The 25177-nt window shown below is 36.1% G+C and overlaps 1 protein-coding gene across 1 annotated transcript in view; it reads left to right on the forward strand.

The window, feature by feature from the left end:
• Nucleotides 1-25177, forward strand: part of DMD (dystrophin) — a gene marked incomplete at both ends in the record, with an annotated part of 1114107 nt that overhangs the window by 435784 nt on the left and 653146 nt on the right. Inside the window, 5 exons of the mRNA XM_080612996.1 lie at nucleotides 973-1134; nucleotides 8974-9084; nucleotides 12118-12291; nucleotides 14896-15051; nucleotides 22256-22426. Of these exons, the coding sequence (XP_080469122.1) occupies nucleotides 973-1134; nucleotides 8974-9084; nucleotides 12118-12291; nucleotides 14896-15051; nucleotides 22256-22426 (774 nt within the window). The remainder of the gene's footprint in view (nucleotides 1-972; nucleotides 1135-8973; nucleotides 9085-12117; nucleotides 12292-14895; nucleotides 15052-22255; nucleotides 22427-25177) is intronic.

A 25177-nucleotide genomic window follows, 5' to 3' on the forward strand; every position in this document is an offset into this window, starting at 1 on the left:
TGAGATTGTTGGTAATTATTTTGTGCTTTGTATAAAGCAGATACTCTGATATATTCTAATTAAAATATGAGTCCACAAGTGGATACAATGATAGGTGGAAGAAAGTGCTAGGTTATTTATTACCTGGTAAATATCATATTAAGCTGTTACAAATAATAGTTGAAGCTATGTCAAGTGCTTAAATATATCTGTGTTTCAAGGACAATTTGGAAGAAGAACTTATTGTTCTGATTTGGTAAACCATAAAGTGAGCTCCTTTGAAGGGAAAGCATCCTTCTTAGAAAAAGAAGTTGTGTAAAAGGTGATGGTAGGAAATCTACTGTGGCACTGGTGGTGGAGAAGGAAGAGTCAAATTCCTAGATAAAAGAGACTATAGTTAGAGTGATAATAGATTGTGCAAGTCCACAGACAAGGCAAGACAAGGATCCATCTCTCTCTCTATTTTTTTTTTTTTCGCACAGAGTAGACATTGCTTCTGTTCCAGACGGCTATTAATACTTCATATAAGAGAGCTCCTTCTCAAGAGAGTCTTTATCCCTTTCACTTACTGGATTGTCTCAGATGGGATTGTGATGACAGTGACCCTATTCTCAGTAAACAAAATCTCTTGAATTATATAAGATCAGGCTATGCCTCAGAATGAAAGACTGCACTATCAGGATGGTTTTATTATGCAGCTTTGCCAGCTTTCACTTTGTATAGAAATCCTCAATGCACGTGTTTGTTTTCAGGGTCCTACAGTTTTTAAAACTTATCTGTGCAATCTGGGGCTTTGTTTGTTTGGTTCTTACTGAAAAAAACTGAATGGGTGGAAAAAAGATGCGCAACTTATCATACAAAAAGGTGGATGAGCACAAGTCAGGAGTACTATTTTGTATTCTTATCTTTTTTTTGGGGGGGGGGGAAGAGTGGTTAAAAATGTATTATATACATTATTGCTGTGAATATTGATAACATTGTCATTATTTTTAGGCTGTGAGAAGACAAAAGAGTCTTGAACAGAGTATTCAATCTGCCCAGGAGACTGACAAAACCCTGCGCTTAATCCAAGAGTCTCTTGCTGTTATTGACAAACAGCTAACAGCCTACATTGCAGACAGAGTTGATGCAGCACAGGTCCCTCAGGAAGCACAGGTAAGTTATATACAGGTTGAATATGATGTATTTGTGTGCTTACTGGTTTTCTCAATCAACCAAAGACTGTTTGGTTATCCCTCAGCATCATATTAATAATTGGGATTTGCAATATGATTGGTATGAAAGTGCAAGTAAATTTTAGGTAGGATTACGTTGAGATGTTCAAGCTAATGTTCCAGTCAAGTCATATTTTCCTACTGATTTATATTATATGCGTGTCCAGAACATGTAAAGAGCTATAAATGCCATGGAAGACTATGCATTGATTTTAAAATTACAAAGATAAATAATATGACCCTTTAAAATTCAGTTCCCATCCTAGAAAGAAGAAACTCATCATCTACGCTACACTTAGATGGCTCTTTTACAAAGTTGATTATGTGGTCTAGGGATTGTTACTAAATTATGGAAACAAAGACAACATTGTTAATTATTTCATGATATGCATATAAATGTTCTTATATTTCAGTTTTTACAGCTCACATTAAGTTTAACAGAAACAGCTTTTCTGGTTCTTTAGAAGTGGTTTATTGAGCCTTTGAAATAAAAATGTATATCTAATTCTAGTTTTTACCATTTCATTCTTTCTTCTGTAACATCTGCTTTATTGCTTCATTAAAATGGTAACAATATAAATTAAATAAAACCAAGCATCTCTGGTACAAGATTATTAATAGTTTAGAATTTTGTGTACAGCAACTTTTCTGTAAATTCTACCTAAATTTAGGAGGTCAGATTAGAAAAATTGACAAATGAACAAAAAAGGATACAGGGAAATTGAAAATGAATGCTTTATAATGATTTTAGAAGAGGCATTCAATATAGTCTTAGATCATTCTAAAAAGTGAGTGTCTTCTATGAAGTCACTTAGATGATCTGAAATATGTTCAGAGCTGAATGTATGTAGACCTGAAAATCATGTTTTCTCTCTGAAAATAAAGATTTCCATGTCTTTTAAATTAAAAATTAAAAGGTAGATAGGTGTACTTTTCAGTTGTTTTTCTAGTGCGTGTGTGTGTGCTGATAAGAACATGCAGGTATTTTTATGTGTGTGTGTATGAATTTTAAAAGTTATATTTAGAGAACAGAATCATATTGCATTTGGTCTGATTTGGAAAAGGATTCTAATTTATTTGCTTCCAATTTATGCCAGTATAGGATTAGGATCAGATTCAGGTGAATTATTATTTTAGTTTGAATCGTAAACTATGTTAGCTATCAGTTGACTCCCTTGAATTATTTTTTTCTTTCCTTGAAATATAAATATTGTAAACATTTTTTTATGGAATAGGATACAAATCAGCATTTGTTAAAAATGTATTTAAAAAAAACCCAATATGAATGTATGCTCTTTTTCTTGTGCATTTGGACCCTTATGCTGTAGCAGTGTTCATTGGTGCTTCATATATCCCATGGACACATCTGATTTATGTTCATCCTCAGGTAGAATATTGGCAATGATTCCAGAGTGTATAAACAGAAGTAATTCAGTGCTTCAGTAACTGAAGTAGCACAAAACTAAATCAACCTTAATAAGCATGCTTTCATGGGAGAATTTCAGCTCAGTGCTTTTTCAGAACTTGGCTTTGTTCTGGAGATTTTACTGTCTGATGTAAAGTTCACCTGGTTATACTATAACCAGTGTTGGAAAAACAGTATAGAGGCTGCTGAGTTTTCTCCTTTTGTGTTTTCATTTTAAGATGACAGTGGGACCTAAAAAAAACCAAACAACCAAAATAAAAAGCAACAAACTAATTAACAACGGAAGAAATTTAATGGAAATATTGAAGTTCTCTGAAGTTCAGTTGTAAAGTTCTCTAAAATCCTTAGAGGGAAAGGAAATAATCAGTTTTATGCAGGTAAATATACTGAGTCATTCGTTTAATGAATGGCCATGCCAACTATTGCTAGAACAGGCACATACCAAAGGGCTGTACCTCCTATGGAGCTTCTGCTGGCACAGCTCTTTTATAACAAGATACCCTACAATAGTGTCTGCACAGCTGGAACAGGAATCTTTCAGTGAGTGATGTTTGTTTCTGGGCATGGGTCAGTTTATCCATGCTGAAGGATTTAGTAAACTGTTCAGCAATATATGTTGCATATCTAAAAGAACATATGGGAGAATTGGTAATCAGAAAGCCATTGAGGGTTTGGGAGTTCTGCATCTTTGCTTCAAAAATTCAGATCTGTTTAGAGCATTGTTAGGAGGAATGGTCTTTGGCTCAGCTGATCAGAAATGAATCTGAGAAAACAATATTATGTTTAGCTCTTCTTTTTAAATGAAATTATCAATTTAGCTTCTCCAGAGCTGACAAAAGGGGAGTTATGTGTGTGCTGTTCAAGATCTCCTTTGGATCATTTTTTGAACATAAATTCTGTGTGCTTCTTACTCCACCATGTGGCACTGAGAATTTAATGCGAGAGAGCCACTTCATCCAAGTCATTTTGAGTATAACTGAAGATGCTGTATTCAGATAAAGCAACCTCGTAACAACTGCACAGATAAATCAGTTCAGATTTGTCAAGGTGTAATGATGAGAAAAGCTGCAATGAGGTAAAATCTAAAGCAGTATTCCATAAAGAAATATTATTTCTTTGTATGCTTGATCTCATGATCCCAACTGAATTCTCTTTAATTTCTCTAAATTTACTAAGAAAATACAGGGAATTAAGTCATCATCACTGATGACATCATTTGACACTTGAGGTCTTTTTTTTTTTGAGTACTCTTGAACTGACAGGAAGTGAGTAAACCTATACTGAAAATATTACATTTATATGACAAAATATCTTTTCAGATTATTATTTGTAGCTTTGTTATTAAATAACTTCTGAAGGGAGAGAGGATCTTCACTTTGTGCTTCTGTTTAGTTCAAGCAATTACACAGGGGAGCTATATCATGGGACAGAAGATGCACTTATTTTACTTCTCACCTGAATGTGACAAATCATTGTCTGTTTTTCTCCCTGTAGACTTCTGTAAAATGCAACGTGGAGAATAAGTTAACAATATTGTGTTTACCTATTCAGTCTTTCCTTGTAAATCATGTTTCTATCCTCTGATGTTCTGCCTTTCTTGTTTGAACTCTTCAATTAATCTTTCTTCAAGAGTAGCATCCAAAACTAAGTATGCTTTCTTTTTAAGACTCACCTGTGTGTCAGTCCTGTTATAACATCATTTTCTATATGTTTTTCTTTTATTTTTGCAAATGCATGACTTCATTGCACATACTCTTTTTGTGCTTTTGAAGATGGGTACTTCAACTGCATTTTTCTATTATTTTCATATTTTGTTTATCCTTTCAGAATCTTCAGAAGTAACCACTAACAGTTCTGAAATGATTTTATATACCTATTCTGCCTATTACAAACATGATCTTTCGATTTATCAAGATCAACTTACCATACTGCTCACTAAATGGTTAGGTTTTTTTTCCAATCATTAGACTGACTCCTTAGGATTTTTTAACAATCACAAGCAAAAATGAGGTTAAACTGAGCACCATACTTGAGAACTGTTAGTCTAGCTAATAAGTATTAGAGAAATACAATTCAGAAGACCTAACACTCAAGAAGAGCTAACAAGCTGTTCTCTGCAATTCAAGAGAGCCAAATCTGCAAATTCATATCCAGAAATCAGAATAAAAGAAAAGGAAAAATGGTTAATTCTAGCAACCTGTAACTTAATCTCATTACTGCCAGTATTTAATGAACTATAATTTATTATGCTTATTTTTTGTGGAACCTTATAAATAGAATTGAGACTAGTAGATTTGCCATTCTCATTACAGTGCATGCCCATAGCGAATATTTCATTTATTTGCTGCTCATTCTAAGTTCAAGTGACATCAAATTTCCCTGTCCCATCTTAGAACATGTTAATATATGCATCACTTGTATCTTTCTTCTGGATTTATCCAGCTCTTGAGAACTTAACACACTTTCTGATCTTTGTGGTATAGTCAATATTTAATGCAAACTAATTCCTCCCTGTGTTATGAATTTCTGGCAACTAATACAATACAGTAAGGTCTGGCAACATGAAATTATGATGTCTTGGAGGATAATGAGCACTATAATATACATCTCCTGTGACCTTGCCCCATTCGTGAAGTAAACAGAACCAACAGAGTCTTCTTTCTTAAGGAGCAGACAAAAGCGACAAGAAGTCTCTCCCAGTTGTGGGGTGGAAAATGGTATCTCTGACCTGGCATGAGAAAGCATTTCACCAGTATGTTTTCCAGATTGTCTTTCAAACTTTTTTTCAACGTGCTGATACTACATCAGCTGGAACTGTCTGCTCTTTTTGTAGTGTAGTCCTTTTAGTGTTACTTATTCTAAAATCTGTGTTTACATGTTAGCTGTGCACTCTGTCTAATCTTGTCTTTTCAGCCATTATTCCACAATCCTAGTCCTGTATATATTATTGGTTTGTATTTTTATCCTTTGATGATAAATCACTTCCTTTTATTTAAATAGGGAGGGATGGGGGTTTGGGTTTGACTTTTTTTCCCAAAAAAAAATCTCTCCATTGTTAGGCTGAATGTCACTGACCAGCATTTCTTCATTTGTGGTTTTGTTGTTTGTTTTGGTTTTTTTGTTTGGTTTTGGTTTGTTGTGTTGTTTTTTGTTTTTTTGGTTTTTTTAATATGATGTCTGATTTTCTGATTATGACAGCAAGTATTGATGGGAAATGACATACACTCAAGCCTCCCAGTTCAATTTTCTGTTGCAAATAAACTTACAGAGTTTATGTGTCCTGTTACCTTTTTTCTAAATGCTGTTCTTGAATCTTGCGATTGCAGTTAGGTTCATGACAATTTTAAAATGAGACAAATAGTCATGCTGGTTCTTTTGGCTTTCTTTTCTCTGATTCAAGATAAGAAAGATTTTTTACTAGAACTGGCTGCACTGCCAATTCTCTGCTTTTGCTCTCAATATAGTAATACTCTCTGCATTTTGCTGTTCATCTTTTTAAATTTAAGACTAGTAATTAAAAGAAATAATGTATTCCGTGCCCTTGGGACTGAAATATTTTTGTTCTAGAAGTGGTCCTCATGAGAATACCCACAATGTGCTATGGCCTTATAAACATAATTAGGTTTTAGATATATTTTATTTTATACATATATATGCATATATAATACAAGTTTTAAAAACTAGTAAACTTCCTGAAAAAATGCCAGTGATGGTAAATGAGAATCCTTAATCTGTAAGACACAGTAATTTATGCACAGTAGTATTTATTAGTTACATACACTGCATTATATTGTGGTGTTTTAGAAATTAAATGAAGACATTTTATGCTCTTTATTTAAAGACAAGATAGACAGGAACCACTTAGAAAAACAGAGGTGGGAATAACAGAAATGAAAAAGAAAATGAAGGTTTTCTTGTGGATGTAGAAGTCGTCGATGTAACAAGTACATAAGTCAAAATGAACAAAGAAATCAAAATGGTCATGTCAAAATTGATAGGGGGCATCATAGGCAAGTATTATAAATTCTCTTACATCTGTTCAGGACTGATATAATCTTTCTGCTCTTAACAGAAATGACAAATGCAAAAAATCTTTTCTTGCTATAAGCCTTACTAACTTTTCTTTTAAGCTTTCCTCTAATGTCCTTGTTCTCTCTAATACTACATTTTGATGTCAGAGTAGGTGATGCTTCATCTCTCTCCTGCAGAGCAATTTAAAAAAGTAAGATAATCTCCATGCAAAGTCCCATAATACCTAATTACTTAAACACTACTCTTATCTGTGCTGTGCTATGCTGTTCTGACCTATTCAGATAAGAACTGTTCAATTATATTATTTCCAGAGTGACTCTGAGGCTGAACAAAGTAAACTTGAAAATATAATAAAAAATAGGTTAATCGATGAGGTTGCTGAAACAAATATTTGAAATACTGGATGTGATATAGTATATTTGTCAAACATCAGACTTGCTTCTTTCTTGTATATACCGTTCTGACTTCCAAGATATCAAGGAATATTTGGCATAAAGAGATGACTAATGCTGAGTCACCACCAACAGTTTGGTCCATGTTGGTCCGAGTGTTGTACACCTCAAGGGGGAAATTTTAAACTTAGACAAGAAGAGAGTAAATACTCCAAAAAAAAAACCCTGTTAAATAAGCTTTCTCTTGTTGATTATATTGTCCTTTTAAATGACAGTCTTTGTTTTCTCAAAAATAAAATATCATATTTAGAAAAATTCTATTACTTGCTCCAGATACTGCTGGCAATAAATAACCTTGACAAGAAAAACTCAAAATATGAAAAATAGAAAATGTACAATTATGATAATTTAAAATGAAAAAATAATCTAAATGGACAGTTTTCTGTCAGTAATTATGCTTTTATAAATGCTTTGCTTCATGAAAATACTTATCTGAATAGTACTAGATAGTTTAGACTCATATTTTGGCAATTAAATTCTGTAATGAGTTAACAGTTTTCTATATTTTTGTAAATCTTCTAAAATTTACTTTAATATATTTTCAATATGATTTGAAAAAAATTTTCAATGTAGTGTTGTAATATACAAAATATATTATACAAATCATTATAACCATGTAATACCCCTACAAAATAGACAGCATACAGTGTAAACAGATTTTTACTCAATAACCCATGAAAATTTGATTACAAGTACCTCTATGTTCATTTTTACTTATAATCAAACTTTAAAGGATCAAATTGTAATTTAAAAACCACTTGTCTTTATTTGCGTAATTCTTTGTAGTCTTTTTAACTACTGTTTTCATATGTTAGAAGCTACTGTCATATAAGATAAATGCATGTGCATATATTTAAACTTAAAACTAGTCTTTAGGGTATCTGAGAAATGTTTTTGTATACCTATAAAAATAAAAAAAGTGTTTGAATCTAAAATCACTTTTACATTGAGGAGTAATGGCCTCAAATATTTTTCCTGGTGGGAGCATACCTTGTCTGTGTTTCTTAGGGTAATTGTTCTCAGCAGTGCTTGTCTAGCAATTCTGCTAAGAACAGTTTCTCATTTTCTAACAATTTACACATAAAAATATGTGAATCACTCTAAGTTATGTTGTATCAATATATTTTATGGGAATTCTTTTCCATTACACTGCACTAGCCAATGCTGCGTAAGTTAATTGTTTCTTCTATCTTTGATTTATAGTGAACCAACAAGGATGATACTTTTCTTGTGATCATTTGGTTGCACACTGGTTTTGCAGAAAGAGATAACCAGAAATGTGTGCTTGATCAAGTTAGTGTATTAATGAACTATAAGTAATTTTTCACTTTGCATATCTACAGATTCTGAACATAGATTCTGGTCAGTAATATATCAGAAATTTTATACTGTTTTAGACATAAGTTTAGAATACTTTGAGTTTTCTCTCAACTTGCCTGATGATACTATGAAAGTAATGAGAAATAAAAAGTGAAGCAAATCACTTTCCTATTTGTATTTTTCTTTTCTATGATTAATTTTAATTTTCTTCCCAATGAAAACTGTTGTTTTTCTTTAGAAGAAAGGAATCTGTTGCCTACAATTTTATCAAAATTTAATTATTTAATTATTTTAATTAATTAATTATTTTTAATTTAATTTTCTTTAGCAAGAAAAATTTCAAAGTCTCGGTTTTATATGTGTGAGTAGGAGAAGATTATATTATGATTGAGAGAAACTAAACTGAAATAATGTACAGGGTATTTCTTTGAATAATTTCCTCTAATAATACTTCTGCTAAATATCTTTCAAAATCAACTGTTCAAAATAATATTAACAACATGAATATTTTATTCAAACCCTTCTGATTACTGTCATGATTTTTTAATAGAAAATACAATCTGAATTAACAAGCCATGAGATTAGTTTGGAAGAAATGAAGAAACGAAACCGGGGTAAAGATGCTGCCAAAAGGGTACTTTCCCAAATTGATGTGGCACAGGTATGCAATTTTTTTTCCCTCAATTTTTCCTCCACTCATGCAAACAAACAGCATGAGTAGTATAATTACTATAGTATGAAGTGTTCTTAAGGTATCTTTTCTGTTTTAGCTGCTCCTTTCTAGCCAGGAAATTATAGTTGATAAAGCATACCATCCATATCTTCTTACTGCTTATTTTTCTATTACATCCTTCCTGTCTAGTTGGCAAAAGTTCTAGGGTACACAAGTGATAGGAGCACCATATACAAAGTGTTTTGAATGTGCTGCAGTTGCAAGAAATAAAATTACAGTGAAGATTTTTGGCATACCTTTTGAGGTATTTGAAAATAATTGCAGCTAAAAGTATGTTAAATATTTGGTAGAACTACATTGAAAAGACAGATCTATGTTGAGCAGTATGTTGCAGACATCAGTTTAAAATGTTAACTAATGTGTTATTTCATCTAGTTTAATAGGCACAGACCAATTTGAAATTAAAGAAGACTTAATCAGTACTAACAAACAGTAGTCATTTTTACCCGGTAATCTGTGATGGGTTCTTGACTATTTTTTGTGCCCTTTTTTTTTTTTTTTTTTTTTTTGTTATTAGTGCTAATGTTTCTCAGGCTGCAGAGCAAATTGTCATTATTTGTTAGGACAGACAAATAATTTCCTTATGGTATTAACAGTAAACAAGGCCATCTTTTTATTCATCTCTCAAATATTTCTATGTATCTTAGCTTCAGTTGTATATGTTATTATGGATAACAATGGCTTTTTAAGAGTTAATTTGAAAATGACAAGTTGATTTTTTTCAATATCTCCTTTTATCTACAGGACTAGCTTTTCTTTGTTGAGAATATTTATATTTCTATATTTTGCTGACTTTCTCCACACTAGCTCACCTAATAGTCTCCATGGCAGCTGTGATGTTGCCCATACTCCATCAGTGAAATGCAGGCTTAAGATGACTGTGTATACAAATGTTTATAAATTCAACAGCATGCAAGGGAGCATGACCTTTTCTAGGTGCCTTTTTTTTTTTTCTTTTTTCCTTTTTTTTTTTAATCTGTCTTCATGCACAATTTTTTTACTTGGAAAGGTTTCTCTGCATGACTATGTGCATCAGTTTGAGTTTGAACTTTTTGCATGCCGTTAATTTTACTACTCCTTAGTTGTCTCTTTTCCAGACTGACAAGTATGTTAAATCATACTGAGAACTTTAGATATATAGCTTTGATTGTCCTGTCATTCTTCTTTATATATTTTCTATTTTTATAATAAGTTTTCAGAGAGGAGTTGATCAAAACTGTACATATTATTCGGGCACAATATAGCTTTATACAATGACTTTTATACAGTGGTAGGTTTTTTTCCTTTTTTTTTCCTTATTCCAAATTGTTTTTATTCTTCCAAATCATTCCAAATACCCACTTTGTCTGTTTTTAAGTATTGAGCTAATATTTTTTTGAAAACTGTTGGAGATAAATAGAAGTATATGATATAACTGTTATTTATTATAAATAAAGTGACAATAGTAATAGGTAATCTAGATCCTACCTGTTTCAAATCACGTTTAGTGTTTCTTTTATGGTACACATTATTTAATTTTAGGGTGAATTAAATATAATTTCCATGGTTTTTTTTTCCTGCAGATCCTCAGTACTATGCCATCCTTCACTGGCTCTTCAGAGATGGCTTTCATTTTATCTACCACTTGTACTGTCATTCCCTCTCTTTTCCCTCATTTTTAATGTATTGACCAACATCATCAAGTTGAAGTGTCACAAGAGAATTAAAAGCTAATTATGAATTTGGTGTATACAAACACACAAAAAAACCTCAAAAAAACCCAATGAAAAACAACACTTATTCCTACCCTTTGTTTCCTATTTTTATTCAGTTATTCTCTTACTTATCTAGGGAAAGACTTCCTTTCTTACCCTATTGGATCTCAATTTCATTAAGAGTATTTAATGAGGAAAATTGTTGGAAGGAGTTGCTGGAAATCTAAACAGATTTTTGTGTTATGCAGAATTGTTTTCTGCTCGTGATTTCTGTCTTCTTGACAGATGTGGCAAGCATTTTTACTAATGCCTATGTATAGGCTAATTCTATTTCTTATTACAGTTTTTCTCAAGTTTGTATAATACAGACAACACTGTATTGGTATGAAACATCCAGGATTTGAAGATAAATCCAAAAGTGTTTTTGCATATGCTGAGTTCCTGTCATTTATCTGTTTCTTTGTGACATTTTTTCTTTTTTTTTCAAACAGTGAAAAAAACTTATTCTACTAGCACTTCACTCTGTACTTCTACAGAGAAACCAGTTCTAATTCAAAAAAGATCATTAAAATGGCCTTTCTTTTCTGTATTCTTAACTATTTCCTCTCCCCCTGAAGTAGGGGAGCAAGTGAGCAAGCAATATAATTAATGCACAAAGATAACAACTTATGAAAATTGTGAAATTAGAAGCTATGCTTGTCATAGATTTTTCTGCCTGAAAACTGCTTTCTTATTACTCTAGGTTATGTTTTTTTAAAATTGAAGTAGGAATCAATTTTATACTCTAAATCTCAGGGTTTATGCTAGACCTACTTACTGCCCAGCCATTTTATTCAAGTTTCTTTGAGGGACTAAAAGATTCCATTCTCATACCAAGAAGCAGCAACATGGTGTTAGAGCTAATGTGCATCCAGCCTGGAATGTGGACTTGTTGTGTTCAAGCCGTTAAGCCTATGTTCTCACCCATCCACCAACATTTTGCGTTTTGGAATATACAAAACTCTCACTTTCCTCAGCTTTTTTTTGTTGCTAGTTCTGCTGCATCCAGTGTCCTGGATGATATAAGACTTTCTTTCATCCTGTGAAGATAAAGATTCTCTATTGCTGGTATTTTTCCTGAGAGTTTTAAGTTCTTTAAATAAAAATCTGTTGATTGATAATAGATTCAAAGTATTCTGAAACAGGTCTAAAACTTGTCTTCAGTCTTAGTTTCAAGTTAGTGTTGAATTGATTTCACATTTGCTACTTATCTATTCTTGCTTTTCAGAAAAAACTACAGGATGTCTCCATGAAGTTTCGCTTGTTTCAGAAGCCAGCCAATTTTGAACAGCGCCTACAAGGATGTAAAAGAATTTTAGATGAAGTGAAATTGCAGGTGCCCAAGTTGGAGACGAAGAGTGTTGAGCAGGAAGTAGTACAACCACAGCTGGATCATTGCATGGTAAATATTTAAAGATGCTGTCTTTCTATTTGTTTCCTGCCTGTTCTGCCTTTCAAATTTAAAGTATTATGAATTACAATATCAGTGTTTCTTTGGGAGATATTAGAAAAGATTCTGAGAAAGATTTGTCAGCAAAGTTCCTCAATTAAATTTATAGGAACCTTTTTAGTTAAAGTTTGATATTTTTCAGGGAGAGGAGGACAGTGAGAAGGGGTTGATCCTTTTTGCCCTACTTCTCTTGTTTGTAGATGAGGTTAGAAGGACATTGTACTCTTAAAATTCTATTCAATTCAAAGTTTTCCTGGTTATAATAACAATAGTTCTAACAGTCTTACAGTAACTTTTTCCTTTCTATATGTTGTTTTCTTCTTCTGTGGAAGGCTAATTAAATGATTAATTTCAGTGAACTTTCAAACAATAGTCATGCATTTTCACTGTGTGAGAAGACTGGTCAGAATCCCTTTCTGATTCCCCCTTCCCATCTTGAAAGTGAGTTTATCTCCCTGGATTGGCTCTATTTTCTGCAATATGCTGCGGTCAGGGAGCTCCATGATGTGACCAATAGAGACGCTGCAGTGCAGAAGTCTACTCTCACCAGGAAACACAGTACATAAAGGAAAACCATAGATTAAAGCTTCCATGAGATGGCAGCCTGTGACTTTCTTACAATTCAAGACCAAAAGATGACCTGAATACGTTCTAAAGAATATAAGAAAATCTGTATATATGTGTATATATATATATATGTAACTTTAATATCCCTGTAATTCTTTACCCCTTTACTGTTGAAGCAAAATCAATGGAAAGATAAACACCATGTGCTTGATCACAATAAAATGCAGATTTAAGACTGAAAAGCAGGACAATCAGATCCTTGTCTTCAGATTTATATTTTGTTCTGTGGGCTGTTTTTTGCTGTTGTTTTGGGGTTTTGGGGTTTGTTTGTTTATTTGTTTTTTCTGGGGCAATGGCATGCCTGAAGATTTTTTTCCCCTAAAATCCACTTTCAGATCTAAATATAAGAATATAAATCAAAAAATAAGCATGGAATAAGTCAATGTTGTTTCTTTGCATCTTGAGTTAAGTGCAGTTACTTTTGAATTCACATTCTTATTGTAATGACATGATAATTAGAACTGTATTAAAGTATCTTCATTTGGCAGCTACCTTTTGCAGCCCTGTCATTATCTGTGGAAGACTTACAGTATTTTTAGAGCATATTTATCTACAAAAAATCTCATAATGTTTCTATTTCTAAAACCTAGTCATAGTATCCCATCAGGTATTAGCCAGTGTACATCATGCAATAACTTCCTAACTTTTTGACAGGTTTTCCGTGATGAAGAATGTATTTATCATATTAAGCACCTAAAAAGCAGTCAAACTATATACATATGTACATTGAAGTTAATAAAATAATACTAATGTTAAAAATTGGCTTCGTAATTAGATTATGGATAAAATGCCCTTGGGATTTTTTTTCTTGTCATATATGCTAGAAAAAAAGTCTTGAAAAAGTCTTGATTTAGTAGTATGAAAACCTTAGATTTTTAATTAGTTCAGTGGCTATTTGTAGTTTAAATACATCCAACAAGCTGTATGAGTTGGCAGAAGACATCTGTTGTTGTTCTAAATACTGCATTATCTAAATAAGTGTAGTGGTTTAAGCCCTGTCGTCAAGTTAGCCACGCAGTCTCTCTCTCACTCCCCCCCTTCTTTCCCTCCCCCTACTCCTGGAGGGACGGGAAGGAGAATCGAAAAGAATATAACTCCCATGGGTTGAGATAAGAACAGTTTAGTAACTAAGGTATAACACAAACCACTACTGCTACCACCAATAATAATAATGCTAAAGGAAATAACAAGGGAAGAGAATACAACACCTCACCACCCGCTGACCAGTAACTCACCCCCACCCCGCAGTGATCTAGCCCTTCCGGGTAACTCCCAGTTACATCCCGGGCATGATGTGTTGTGGTATGGAATACCTCTTTGGCTAGTTTGGGTCAGGTGTCCTGTCCCTGCTTCCTCCCGGCTTCCCCTCCTCCCTGGCAGAGCATGAGGCTCACAAAGTCCTTGGTCAGACCAAACATCGTTGTTATCAGCTCTGTTCCCAGGCTGAAAGTCAAAACCACAGCGCTGCACCAGCTACTAAGAAGGAGAAAAAATGACTGCTACTGCTGAACCCAGGACAATAAGTTTGAAAACAACCTTAGTCATTTCTTAAAACAATTAGTGGTGGCCTGTACTTCCTATGATATTTCTACCATTGGTTTTGGTGACAAGTCTTTGAAGCTGATATTAGTAAAGATAGGTTGTTCTGAATGTGTTAATTTGAATTCCCTTTTTAGAAACTGATTAATTTTCTTACAGACATTTTTTTAGTATACTCAGATTGAGCATTCTCTGTCCTTAGATCACATACCTTGATACCTTTCAATTCCTTTAGCTTTCAAATGGAAGTGGAAGGTGCTCGTTCATGTATGATGGTGTTTTTATACAACAAACAATGCAAAGACTTCTAGTGTATCTTTATAATACCTTCAGTAGTCTTCTCTGATTTACTTATTTTAATGGTGGTGTTTCATATATCTGTTTTATTAGAAATTATATAAAAGCCTGAGTGAAGTGAAGTCTGAAGTGGAAACAGTGATAAAAACTGGGAGGCAGATTGTTCAAAAACAGCAGACTGAGAACCCAAAAGAACTGGATGAAAGGCTTACAGCTTTGAAGTTGCAATATAATGAATTGGGTGCAAAGGTAAGCTATGTGTTTTGGTACAAAACTACGCGCTCTTTTTAACTGGCAAAGTAAAGATTAATTTTGGTATGGTAAGTAAATGAGGTTTTATTGGTTCTTTTCAAGACCTTCCTATTTTCTAAACAGTGGGACAGAAAGAATGGTGGCAAAGGCAATAATCAAGATGGCTATTCCGTGTTATAGGAACCCTCTCTTAACTAATGAAAGAACAAGTCCAGAGGAGGGCCACGAGGATGATCAGGGGACTGGAGCACCTCCCGTATGGAGACAGGCTGAGAAAGTTGGGGCTGTTCAGCCTGGAGAAGAGAAGGCAACGTGGAGTCCTCCTAGCAGCCTTCCAGTATCCAAAGGGGGCCCGATCTCCCTTCTGAGAGGAACAGAGGGCCCGATATGCAGAGTTGACCCTCATCATAGGGAAGTATGTAGTCTGCCTGGAGCCCGGATCAGGGATATCACCAAGGCGCTCCCCAGCCTGGTGCACCCGACAGACTACTACCCGCTGCTGGTCTTCCAGACAGGTGGGGGGGAAGCTGCTTCCCGCAGTCTGAGGGGGATGAAGAAAGACTACAGGGCCTTGAGACGGATGGTGAAAGAGTCTGGAGCTCAAGTGATCTTCTCCTCACTTCTTCCATCTTCCGGTGATGATGTGGGATTGAATGGGAAAATTCAGTCCGTAAACAATTGGCTACGAGACTGGTGCTTTAGGCAGGGCTTTGGGTTCTTTGGTAACGGCTGGTTTTATAAGGCTCCAGTCTGGATGATGGCATGTGGGAAAGGTTTAACTCACAGAGGCAAAAGGATGCTGGGGCATGAATTAGCAGGGCTCATTTGGAGAGCTTTAAACTAGATTCGAAGGGGGATGGGGTTGTAACTGGGCTTGCCCCAGTGGGGCAGCACTCTAGGATTGATGAAGACTGGGAGGCCTCCTATAATCCTAGGGTGAAATTGGTGAGCTCAGCTCCCTCCTTGAAATGCCTGTACACCAATGCGTGCAGCATGGGAAATAAGCAGGAGGAGTTGGAGACCTGTGTTAAGTCAGGACATTATGATCTGGTGGCAATTACAGAGACGTGGTGGAACAGCTCGCATGACTGGAATATAGTCATGGAGGGCTATGTCCTTTTCAGGAAAGACAGGCCAGCCAGGCGGGGTGGTGGGGTTGCTCTTTATGTGCGAGAGCAGCTACAATGTACTGAGCTCTGTCCAGGAACAGGGGATGAGCGAGTTGAGAGTCTGTGGGTGAGAATTAAGGGGCAGGCTGGCAGGGGCGATACTGTTGTGGGTGTCTGTTACAGGCCACCAGATCAGGGTGGGGAAGTTGATGAGGCCTTCTACAAGCAGCTGAGAGTGGCCTCACAGTCACAGGACGTGGTCGTCGTGGGGGATTTTAATTTCCCTGATGTTTGCTGGAAGGACTACTCAGCAACCCAGCCACAGTCCAGGAGGTTCCTCCAGTGTATGGATGATAACTTCCTCATGCAAATGGTGGATCAGCCAACCAGGAGAGGAGCGCTGCTGGATCTCATCCTCACTAACAAGGAGGGTCTGGTCGAAGCAGTAAGGGTTGAGGGCTGCCTTGGTTGCAGCGACCACGAGATGGTGGAATTCAGGATCTTGTGTGGTAGGACCAGTACAATAGCAAGTAGAATTGCAACCCTGGACTTCAGCAGGGCAAACTTTGGCCTTTTCAAGCAATTGCTAGGGGAAGTCCCATGGGCAAGGCTGCTTGAAGGTAAAGGGGCCCAAGATAGTTGGTTGGCATTCAAGGATTGCTTATTCCAAGCTCAAGAGCTGAGCATCCCGACACGTAGGAAGTCAAGGAAGAGGGCCAGGAGACCTGCGTGGCTGAATAAGGAACTGCTGGGTATGCTCAAGTGGAAGAGCAGAGTTTATAGGTCATGGAAGGAGGGGCTGGCCACTCGGGAGGAATATAAGGCTGCTGCTAGAGGATGTAGGAAGGCAGCTAGGATGGCTAAGGCCTCCTTAGAATTAAATCTGGCGAGAGGGGTCAAGGACAACAGAAAGAGCTTTTTCAAATACATAGCTGATAAAACTAACACAAGAGGCAAGGTTGGCCCACTGGTGAACGGGATGGGTGCCCTGGTGACAGAAGATACAGAGATGGCAGAGTTATTGAATGCCTTCTTTGTGTCAGTCTACTCTGCCGGAGGCAGTCCTGAAGAGCCCTGTACTCCTGAGACCTCAGATGAAGTCAGGTCACTGGAGCGGTTTGCCTTAGTCCATGAGGAATGGGTTAGGGACCAGTTGAGCAATCTGGACATCCATAAATCCATGGGTCCAGATGGGATGCACCCGCGGGTGCTGAGGGAACTGGCGGAAGTCATTGCTAGACCACTCTCCATCATCTTTACCAAGTCTTGGGAAATGGGAGAGGTGCCTGAGGACTGGAGGAAAGCAAATGTCACTCCAGTCTTCAAAAAAGGCAAGAAGGAGGACCCGGGTAACTATAGACCGGTCAGCCTCACCTCCATCCCTGGGAAAGTGATGGAACACCTTATCCTTGATGCCATCTTAAGGCATGTCAAGGATAAGAGGGTTATGAGGGGCAGTCAACATGGCTTTACCAAGGGGAAGTCATGCTTGACCAACCTCCTAGCCTTTTATGAGGAAATAACATTGTGGATGGATGATGGCAGAGCGGTGGATGTGGTCTACCTTGACTTCAGCAAAGCATTTGACACAGTCTCCCACAGCATCCTCATAGCTAAATTGAGGAAGTGTGGCCTGGATGATCAGGTAGTGAGGTGGACTGCAAACTGGCTGAAGGAGAGAAGCCAGAGAGTTGTAGTCTATGGGGCGGAGTCCAGTTGGAGGCCTGTATCTAGTGGAGTGCCTCAAGGGTCAGTATTGGGACCAGTATTATTCAATATATTCATCAATGATTTAGATGAGGGAATTGAGTGTACTGTCAGCAAGTTTGCTGATGACACTAAGCTGGGAGGAGTGGCTGACACGCCAGAAGGCTGTGCTGCTATCCAGCGAGACCTGGACAGGCTGGAGAGTTGGGCAGGGAGAAACTTGATGAAATATAACAAGGGAAAGTGTAGAGTCCTGCATCTGGGCAGGAACAACCCCAGGTTCCAGTATAGGTTGGGGAACGACCTGTTAGAGAGTAGTGTAGGGGAGAGGGACCTGGGGGTCCTAGTGGACGGCAGGATGACCATGAGCCAACACTGTGCCCTTGTGGCCAAGAAGGCCAATGGCATCCTGGGGTGTATTAGAAGGGGGGTGGTCAGTAGGTCGAGAGAGGTCCTCCTTCCCCTCTACTCGGCCCTGGTGAGACCGCATCTGGAATATTGTGTCCAGTTCTGGGCCCCTCAGTTCAAGAAGGACAGGGACCTGCTGGAGAGAGTCCAGCGCAGGGCGACAAAGATGATTAAGGGAGTGGAGCATCTCCCTTATGAGGAAAGGCTGAGGGAGCTGGGTCTCTATAGTTTGGAGAAGAGGAGACTGCGGGGGGACCTTATTATATTAGTGTATATAAATATATAAAGGGGGAGTGTCATGAGGATGGAGCCAGGCTCTTCTCAATGGCAAACTATGATAAGACAAGGGGTAATGGGTATAAACTGGAACACAAGAGGTTCCACTTAAACTTGAGAAGAAACTTCTTCTCAGTGAGGGTGACAGAACACTGGAACAGGCTGCCCAGGGAGGTTGTGGAGTCTCCTTCTCTGGAGACATTCAAAACCCGCCTGGACACATTCCTGTGTAATCTTATCTAGGTGTTCCTGCTCTGGCAGGGGGATTGGACTAGATGATCTTTTGAGGTCCCTTCCAATCTCTAACATACTGTGATACTGTGATACTGTGAAGGATGCTGGGGAGGGACTATTCATCAGGGACTGTAGTGATAGCACAAGGGGTAACAGGTTAATACTTAAACAGGGTAAGTTTAGTTTGGATATAAGGAAGAAATTCTTTACTGAGAGGCACTGGAATGGGTTGCCCAGGGAGGTTGTGGATGCTCCATCCTTGGCGGTGTTCAAGGCCAGGCTGGATGAGGCCTTGGGTGGCATGGTTTAGTGTGAGGTGTCCCTGGCCGTGGCAGGGGGGTTGGAACTAGGTGATCTCAAGGTCCTTTCCAACCCTAACTATTCTATGCTTCTAAAAACATGCCCTCAGGATCTAAAGTGAGCCATATTGCAAATTCACTCAATCTGCAGTGCTGTGTTTAGCTTTGTTGTCCTTATGGAATTTCTCACATTTACTTTTACATAGCATGGTAATTAAAGAGTTTTAGAAAAAGTCACAAAAGGCCAGAGATGCAGAACTAAAAGAATCAGTTAATACTTATCAGACCTAATTGATTGCATTGAGTAAAAATATTTTTAAGAGAAAGCTGATAATAGTTATAACAAATAGTAAGTCTCAGGACTGAAATGTATAGTCTGAGGGAAAAACACATGTTCAAGCACAAACTCACTTGTATGATTTCATGTGTATTGCTTCAGGAATTCCCCCTATATTTGAAATAATCATAAAGCACATTTTTAATCAAATAGAATGCTTTAATATAAACATGTTGAACAACGCTGAAGTGTTGTGCTCTGAAATAGACAGAAAAAATATTATAAGTTCTGTACATGCTCTCTTTTTTCTATCTATTTTAAGCATCATAAGTAGACTCCTTGAGACTAGAAAGTCTTCCCCTTAAGAAGGGGAAGGTGTAGGGGTCTTATAATTTATTCCTCCTTTTCCTTTTCCTTTTCCTTTTCCTTTTCCTTTTCCTTTTCCTTTTCCTTTTCCTTTTCCCCTTTTCCTTTCTCTTACCTTCTTTAGGTAGGTTTTGTGTTTTAGTTTTGGGTGGGGGGTTTTGGGTATTTTGGGGTTTTTTTTTTTGCATATACACATGTGTATATAAATACCTGCTAATAGTCCTAATTGCTTAGGTGGTGTCAGACCTTAAAACCTCTCTTTGGCCTTGAAGAGAATGCTTATGTGTTCACTTACTTACTCGTATTCTCTCTCTTTCTGACACAAGCACATAGAAGCAAAAAACTATATTAAAATTTAGGTAGTTTGTTACTTGTGAGTGGCTGTGATGTAAGTTCTGTAGCATACTTGTGCCAAATCTCTCTATGGTAATTCATCAGAACAGGGAGCTGTACTCTAAAAGAGAGTAGCAGTAATAATGTTCTTGCTGCTTTCTTACGGGCACTGCATGCAGTAGGTGCTATTACTTACAAGCTTAGGTCTTCACAATCCTGCTGCTGCACAGGAATTTTTGGCTGTAAAACTGAAAGGCTGTAAAATACTTTTATTTTGCTTTAAATAACTGTTTTTCTCATTTTACATTTATTTATTATGAATTTTTGTGAGTAAACTAACATAGCTAAAAGAGCTTTAAAATACAGAGAAAATTTATGAAGATAATGCTGTTGATATCACTTTATTATACAGAAGGCCTTTAGAGGGCACTGTTTCCTATGTTTCTTTAGAAATACATCTTTATATTTTAAATGCAAAACCTGATTAAACAGTAACCTCTGGATATATACAGTGTGTATGGAAATAGTGCAGTATTATTGATACTATATTCAGAGTTTAGAGATGTTTATAGCAAAACAAATTTTCTTTCTGTGTTTGAGCATGTATCAATAAGTTAATCTTGTAGTATACCAGGTGTTTAGAATTCTTACCCAGGCAGCCAGGCTAGTACACTCTGCCTTGTATTGCAGTTAGGTACCTGCAAATAGTTATTTATAATGGCTATTAATCCTTGTCAGAAGAAGAGTTGAAAAACATATGTGAATTTATGACTCCATGTGTTAATAGGGCTCTAAATAGTATTTTGTGTTCCTTCCAGGGATTTACCTCTTGGCTTGACTATGAATTCTGAGGCCTCATTTAATAAATTTGGCATACATGAAAGCATATAAAGCATATTCAGTAAAGAAATGTTCTGACATTTTAGTGGCAAGCCTCTGTAGAGTGATAATGTACAATCAGGGACACTTTATGGCTTGTTCCCTGGGCAAATCTGATCTGTTTATTCAGGGATAAGAAAGGCCATGTACCTAACCTTGTAGCATCTTATTACATTTTGAAACCTCAAACTCTCCTTGGCAGTCGAGCTAGGAATCAATTTGATCATTGTGCAGCTGCTACTCAAACAGTGTCAAAACCCAAAATAGTTAAAGCAAATGATGATGGCAGTTTTGGATACCTGACACTGGACAGGTTTTCTTGTATAAAAATACTTAAAAATCAGTCTCTCACTTGATTACAATAGACATGAAAGGTAATTAGTAATTTCTTTTAAATATTATTGACCTATGGAACACTTTTAATTCACCTTTTTTGACTGGGATTTTTAAACTTCAGCACAACAGGATTTATTATTTTATATTTTCTAACTACTGGTTGCCTAATATCTATTGTGGTGTAGGTTCCCATCTGAGATGTCATCCTTTGACTTTCTTCCTTCTCTACTAAGTATGTGTAATTTTCTCTCTCTTTCCCTGAATATGCTCAGGGGCTTGCAGGGAAGCATTTATTTCCCCATATTCCTCCAGGCTGCACCAAAATGCAGTGTAAGACAGTCAAGACAACATAAATACTCAGTCTTCCTTCCAGTTACTATATAATATGCCTAAAAGAACTAAACTGGATTGTCCATAGTACTTCATATCCAAAATATTCAGCAAATTGAAAACTTAATTAACTGTATTGCCTTAGTTTGACATCATTCAGTGACTTCTGTATTTCAAAATTTTTGGGGGGTTTGGCAGAGATTTTTTTTTTTATTCTGTGTAGTGTAGCTACATAGAAAAAACCTTGAGGGTTCAATATCAGTATATGGTTATCTACATGAAAATTCTCTTTGAAGGGTTTTGACATCTATTTTGCATCTCAAGGAAAGCCTGTTAATTCAGTTGTTCCAAATTAATTTACTATGCATGATTTCGAAACAGAGGAGGAGGTCAGCATAAGTTTGCTGCTAGCTGAAAATCAATGTGTCTTCATGCAGATATTTTTCTTGTAGGTGTTTGCATTCTAGAGCAAAATTACAGATATTGAGAGAACTAGGCAAGATATAACCGTATTAATAGTGCACCTTGGCTGTGAAATTGCAAGTTAAGCTTTTATAGCAAAGTGGCACATAGAAAATGGTATATATAAAAAAATCATTAAACCTGTTCGACTGAAAAGTTAAGAAACACATGTTTTCTTTCTGCAGGTGACAGAAAAAAAGCAAGAGTTAGAGAAATGCTTGAAATTGTCCCGGAAGCTACGGAAAGAAATTAATGCTATGACAGAATGGCTTGCAGCAACAGATGCAGAATTGACAAAGAGATCAGCTGTGCAGGGGATGCCTAGTAATTTGGATTCTGAAATTGCCTGGGGCAAGGTAACAATGTAACACACACTGTACCTTTATATATCTCAGTTTATGCATATTACAGACAATAGATTTCTTTCTTTATAAAGAAAGATAAAAAAAAAAAAAAACCTGGCATTTTAATTACTGAAAATTTTTAACTGTTAAGCATTATCTCTAATTATCTAATAATCTCTAATATCATTACCCTAACATTGATGCTCTAAAATGTTAAATCATCTTATCTCTGCATGTATCAATAGCACAATTCACTTTCATATTGCAGTAACCTTTCTTGAGGTGAATTTAAAGTTAGAATTTCATTTTTCAGATTGCTATAAGTTATCTATCCAATATCCATGTACATAGAGATCCATATAAACAGAGATCCTTTTCTCTCTCAGCCCATGCTACTCATGATTTTAAAATTATTACATAGTAAAACAACTCCAGTGGATGAAAGGTAAAGGATGTCAGAACACTATATTCCACACATTCAGACAGCGGACAGGAGATGGGGTGTTTGTTTTCTTATCCTTTTTGGTTTAGAACTCGTTTTCATTCTGGGGACTTCTTATTTCCATGGACATCACCTTGAACTCTTATTTTATGTTAAAACTCAAAGCATAAATGAAACTTTCCTCAAAATTACTACATGTTACAGTTTAGATAAACACCTTACAGAATCACTAAGGAATACAAGAGTTCCATATCAAGCTGCCTTATCGCTGTGTGATGTTGAGACTTAGCATGGTATCACTCACCACTAGCTAATCTATCTTATATTCTGCATATGTAATAAATCCAGCTGAACTCAGAACATAAGCAAGCCAAGTCATCATTGTGCATACATACTAAAAAACTGTGCTTCAGAGGAAACTATGCTTGACATTATCCAAAGCTTCAAAATTTCAAATGATTATGTCAGCAAGCAGCATTTTGGATAAGTGTTTCTATATAATTTGAAAAAAAAATTAAAAAAACCAAAACAAACACTGACCTTAGATCGTATTGTGTTTTTTGTGCAAAAATTTATCACTTCTGCTTTGTTTAACAGGAGTAATCCTTTATTTTACCAGTTTCACCATGCATTATAGAAATAGTCATGAATAATACGCAGGCATTACCAATTTTTTTTTAAAGACTGTGCAGATTAAAGGCACTGGAGTAAAATTTTATTTTTGGTTTGGGTTTTTGTTGGTTTTTTTTTTCTGTTTGAGGTTTTATATTATTGTTATTTTTGTCTTTTAACTGTGCCTTTCAAGCTTCTGAGCTTGCTAAAATCTCTTTAACCCTGAAATGCACTGATGGTTTACAAACTAATAATAAAAGAAAGTCTGTCTTTTATGAGGTTTGCAATTGGAGTTTTTTGCTCGTCAGTTTCTAAGAATGACAAATTTTAAAATTAGTATCAAAAATATATGAAGATCAACTTTTGCTATTACTATCTTACAATTACTGCTTTGACTATTGCTGCTTTGACTTCCAAATCAAAATCTCAGTCCCTGAAAAAACCATTGCTGCTTGATGTACTCTCATTTTCACTTGCTGCTTTTCCTGCAATAAAGTCTGTGCAGTTCCTCTCATTACTTTTGATTGATACTGTGATCTTAACACCCATAATAAAGGACAAGTATCAAATTTTGAAGAGATGGGTTAGGCAATTTTGCAATTTTAATGCCTCCAAACTAACCTTTCAATTACTCAGTCCATTTACCCAGTCATGAAAAGAAGAATCATGTTTGTAGGTATTAAGCTACACAGTACAGTTCTACTGAAACAGAAATCTACACTGTATGTTCCCACATATGTGTTCAGGAAAGTTAATCCAGAAATACATAGCTTCAGAGCAGTTTAAATAGAAAGATTTGTCCTTACTATCATTTACTTGTTAGATATGAACTGTAATGCTTCAGAAGTTTCAAAATTAGAACCTAAAGCCCGATGACCAGTGCAGTTACACAGTGGGAAGTCATTCTTGTGCTTGCTACAGGTACAACATATTTTTTATGTATGACAATTGAAAAAAGTAACAAAAGCTTGTTAAACTCACAAATATCGACATGAAAAATATATCAAACAGGAACTACCCCACCTCCTAATCTTAAAGAATGTCATTAAGGATTGAAAATTCTTACAAGGAACTGATATATAAAGAGTTACAGGAAAAGCTGGTAAAAAGCATATTTTGGCTTCAAATCCTGCTCAAAGCCTTCACTGCAGTATAGCCTTATATAGTACCTCCACTCTTCTCCTTCAGTCAATTCATCACTAAAATAAGAAGAAAAGCCAACTTTGAGTGAGAGCAGTTTCCTCTTGTTGAAGTATGTATGTACTGAGTGTCTGTTTGAATTTCTTTATTTAGATTCCCTTTAGGAAATATAAGCCAATATTTGCATAAATATAAACACACTCTTAATTTTGAGCAGTCAAACATATAGCATAGGTGGCAGATCCTAGTCTCCTAAATGTAAGTGCAGAAATCATGTAAAATGAGTATACATTTTCATAAAGAGGTACTTGTTACTTACTGCATGTGATCCTGGACATTCTAAAATTCTTGTGAGTACTTCATAGATAAGTACAATAGTGTTACTCCTATGTGGATTTTATTGAGACATCATACAAAATTGTATATTAATAATTCAGTCCCCAGAACCAGGGCCTCACAGTATCTGATTAACGTCGCAGCTCTGGGCTTTGGACTTCCTGGGTGAGTAGGCTGCCAAAACCAGTAACCGATCTAATGTATTACGCGGGAAGATGAATTAAGCCCAGCAG

This window comes from Psittacula echo, assembly GCF_963264785.1.
Source record: "Psittacula echo genome assembly, chromosome: 3".
In the NCBI taxonomy this organism is placed as follows: domain Eukaryota; kingdom Metazoa; phylum Chordata; class Aves; order Psittaciformes; family Psittacidae; genus Psittacula; species Psittacula echo.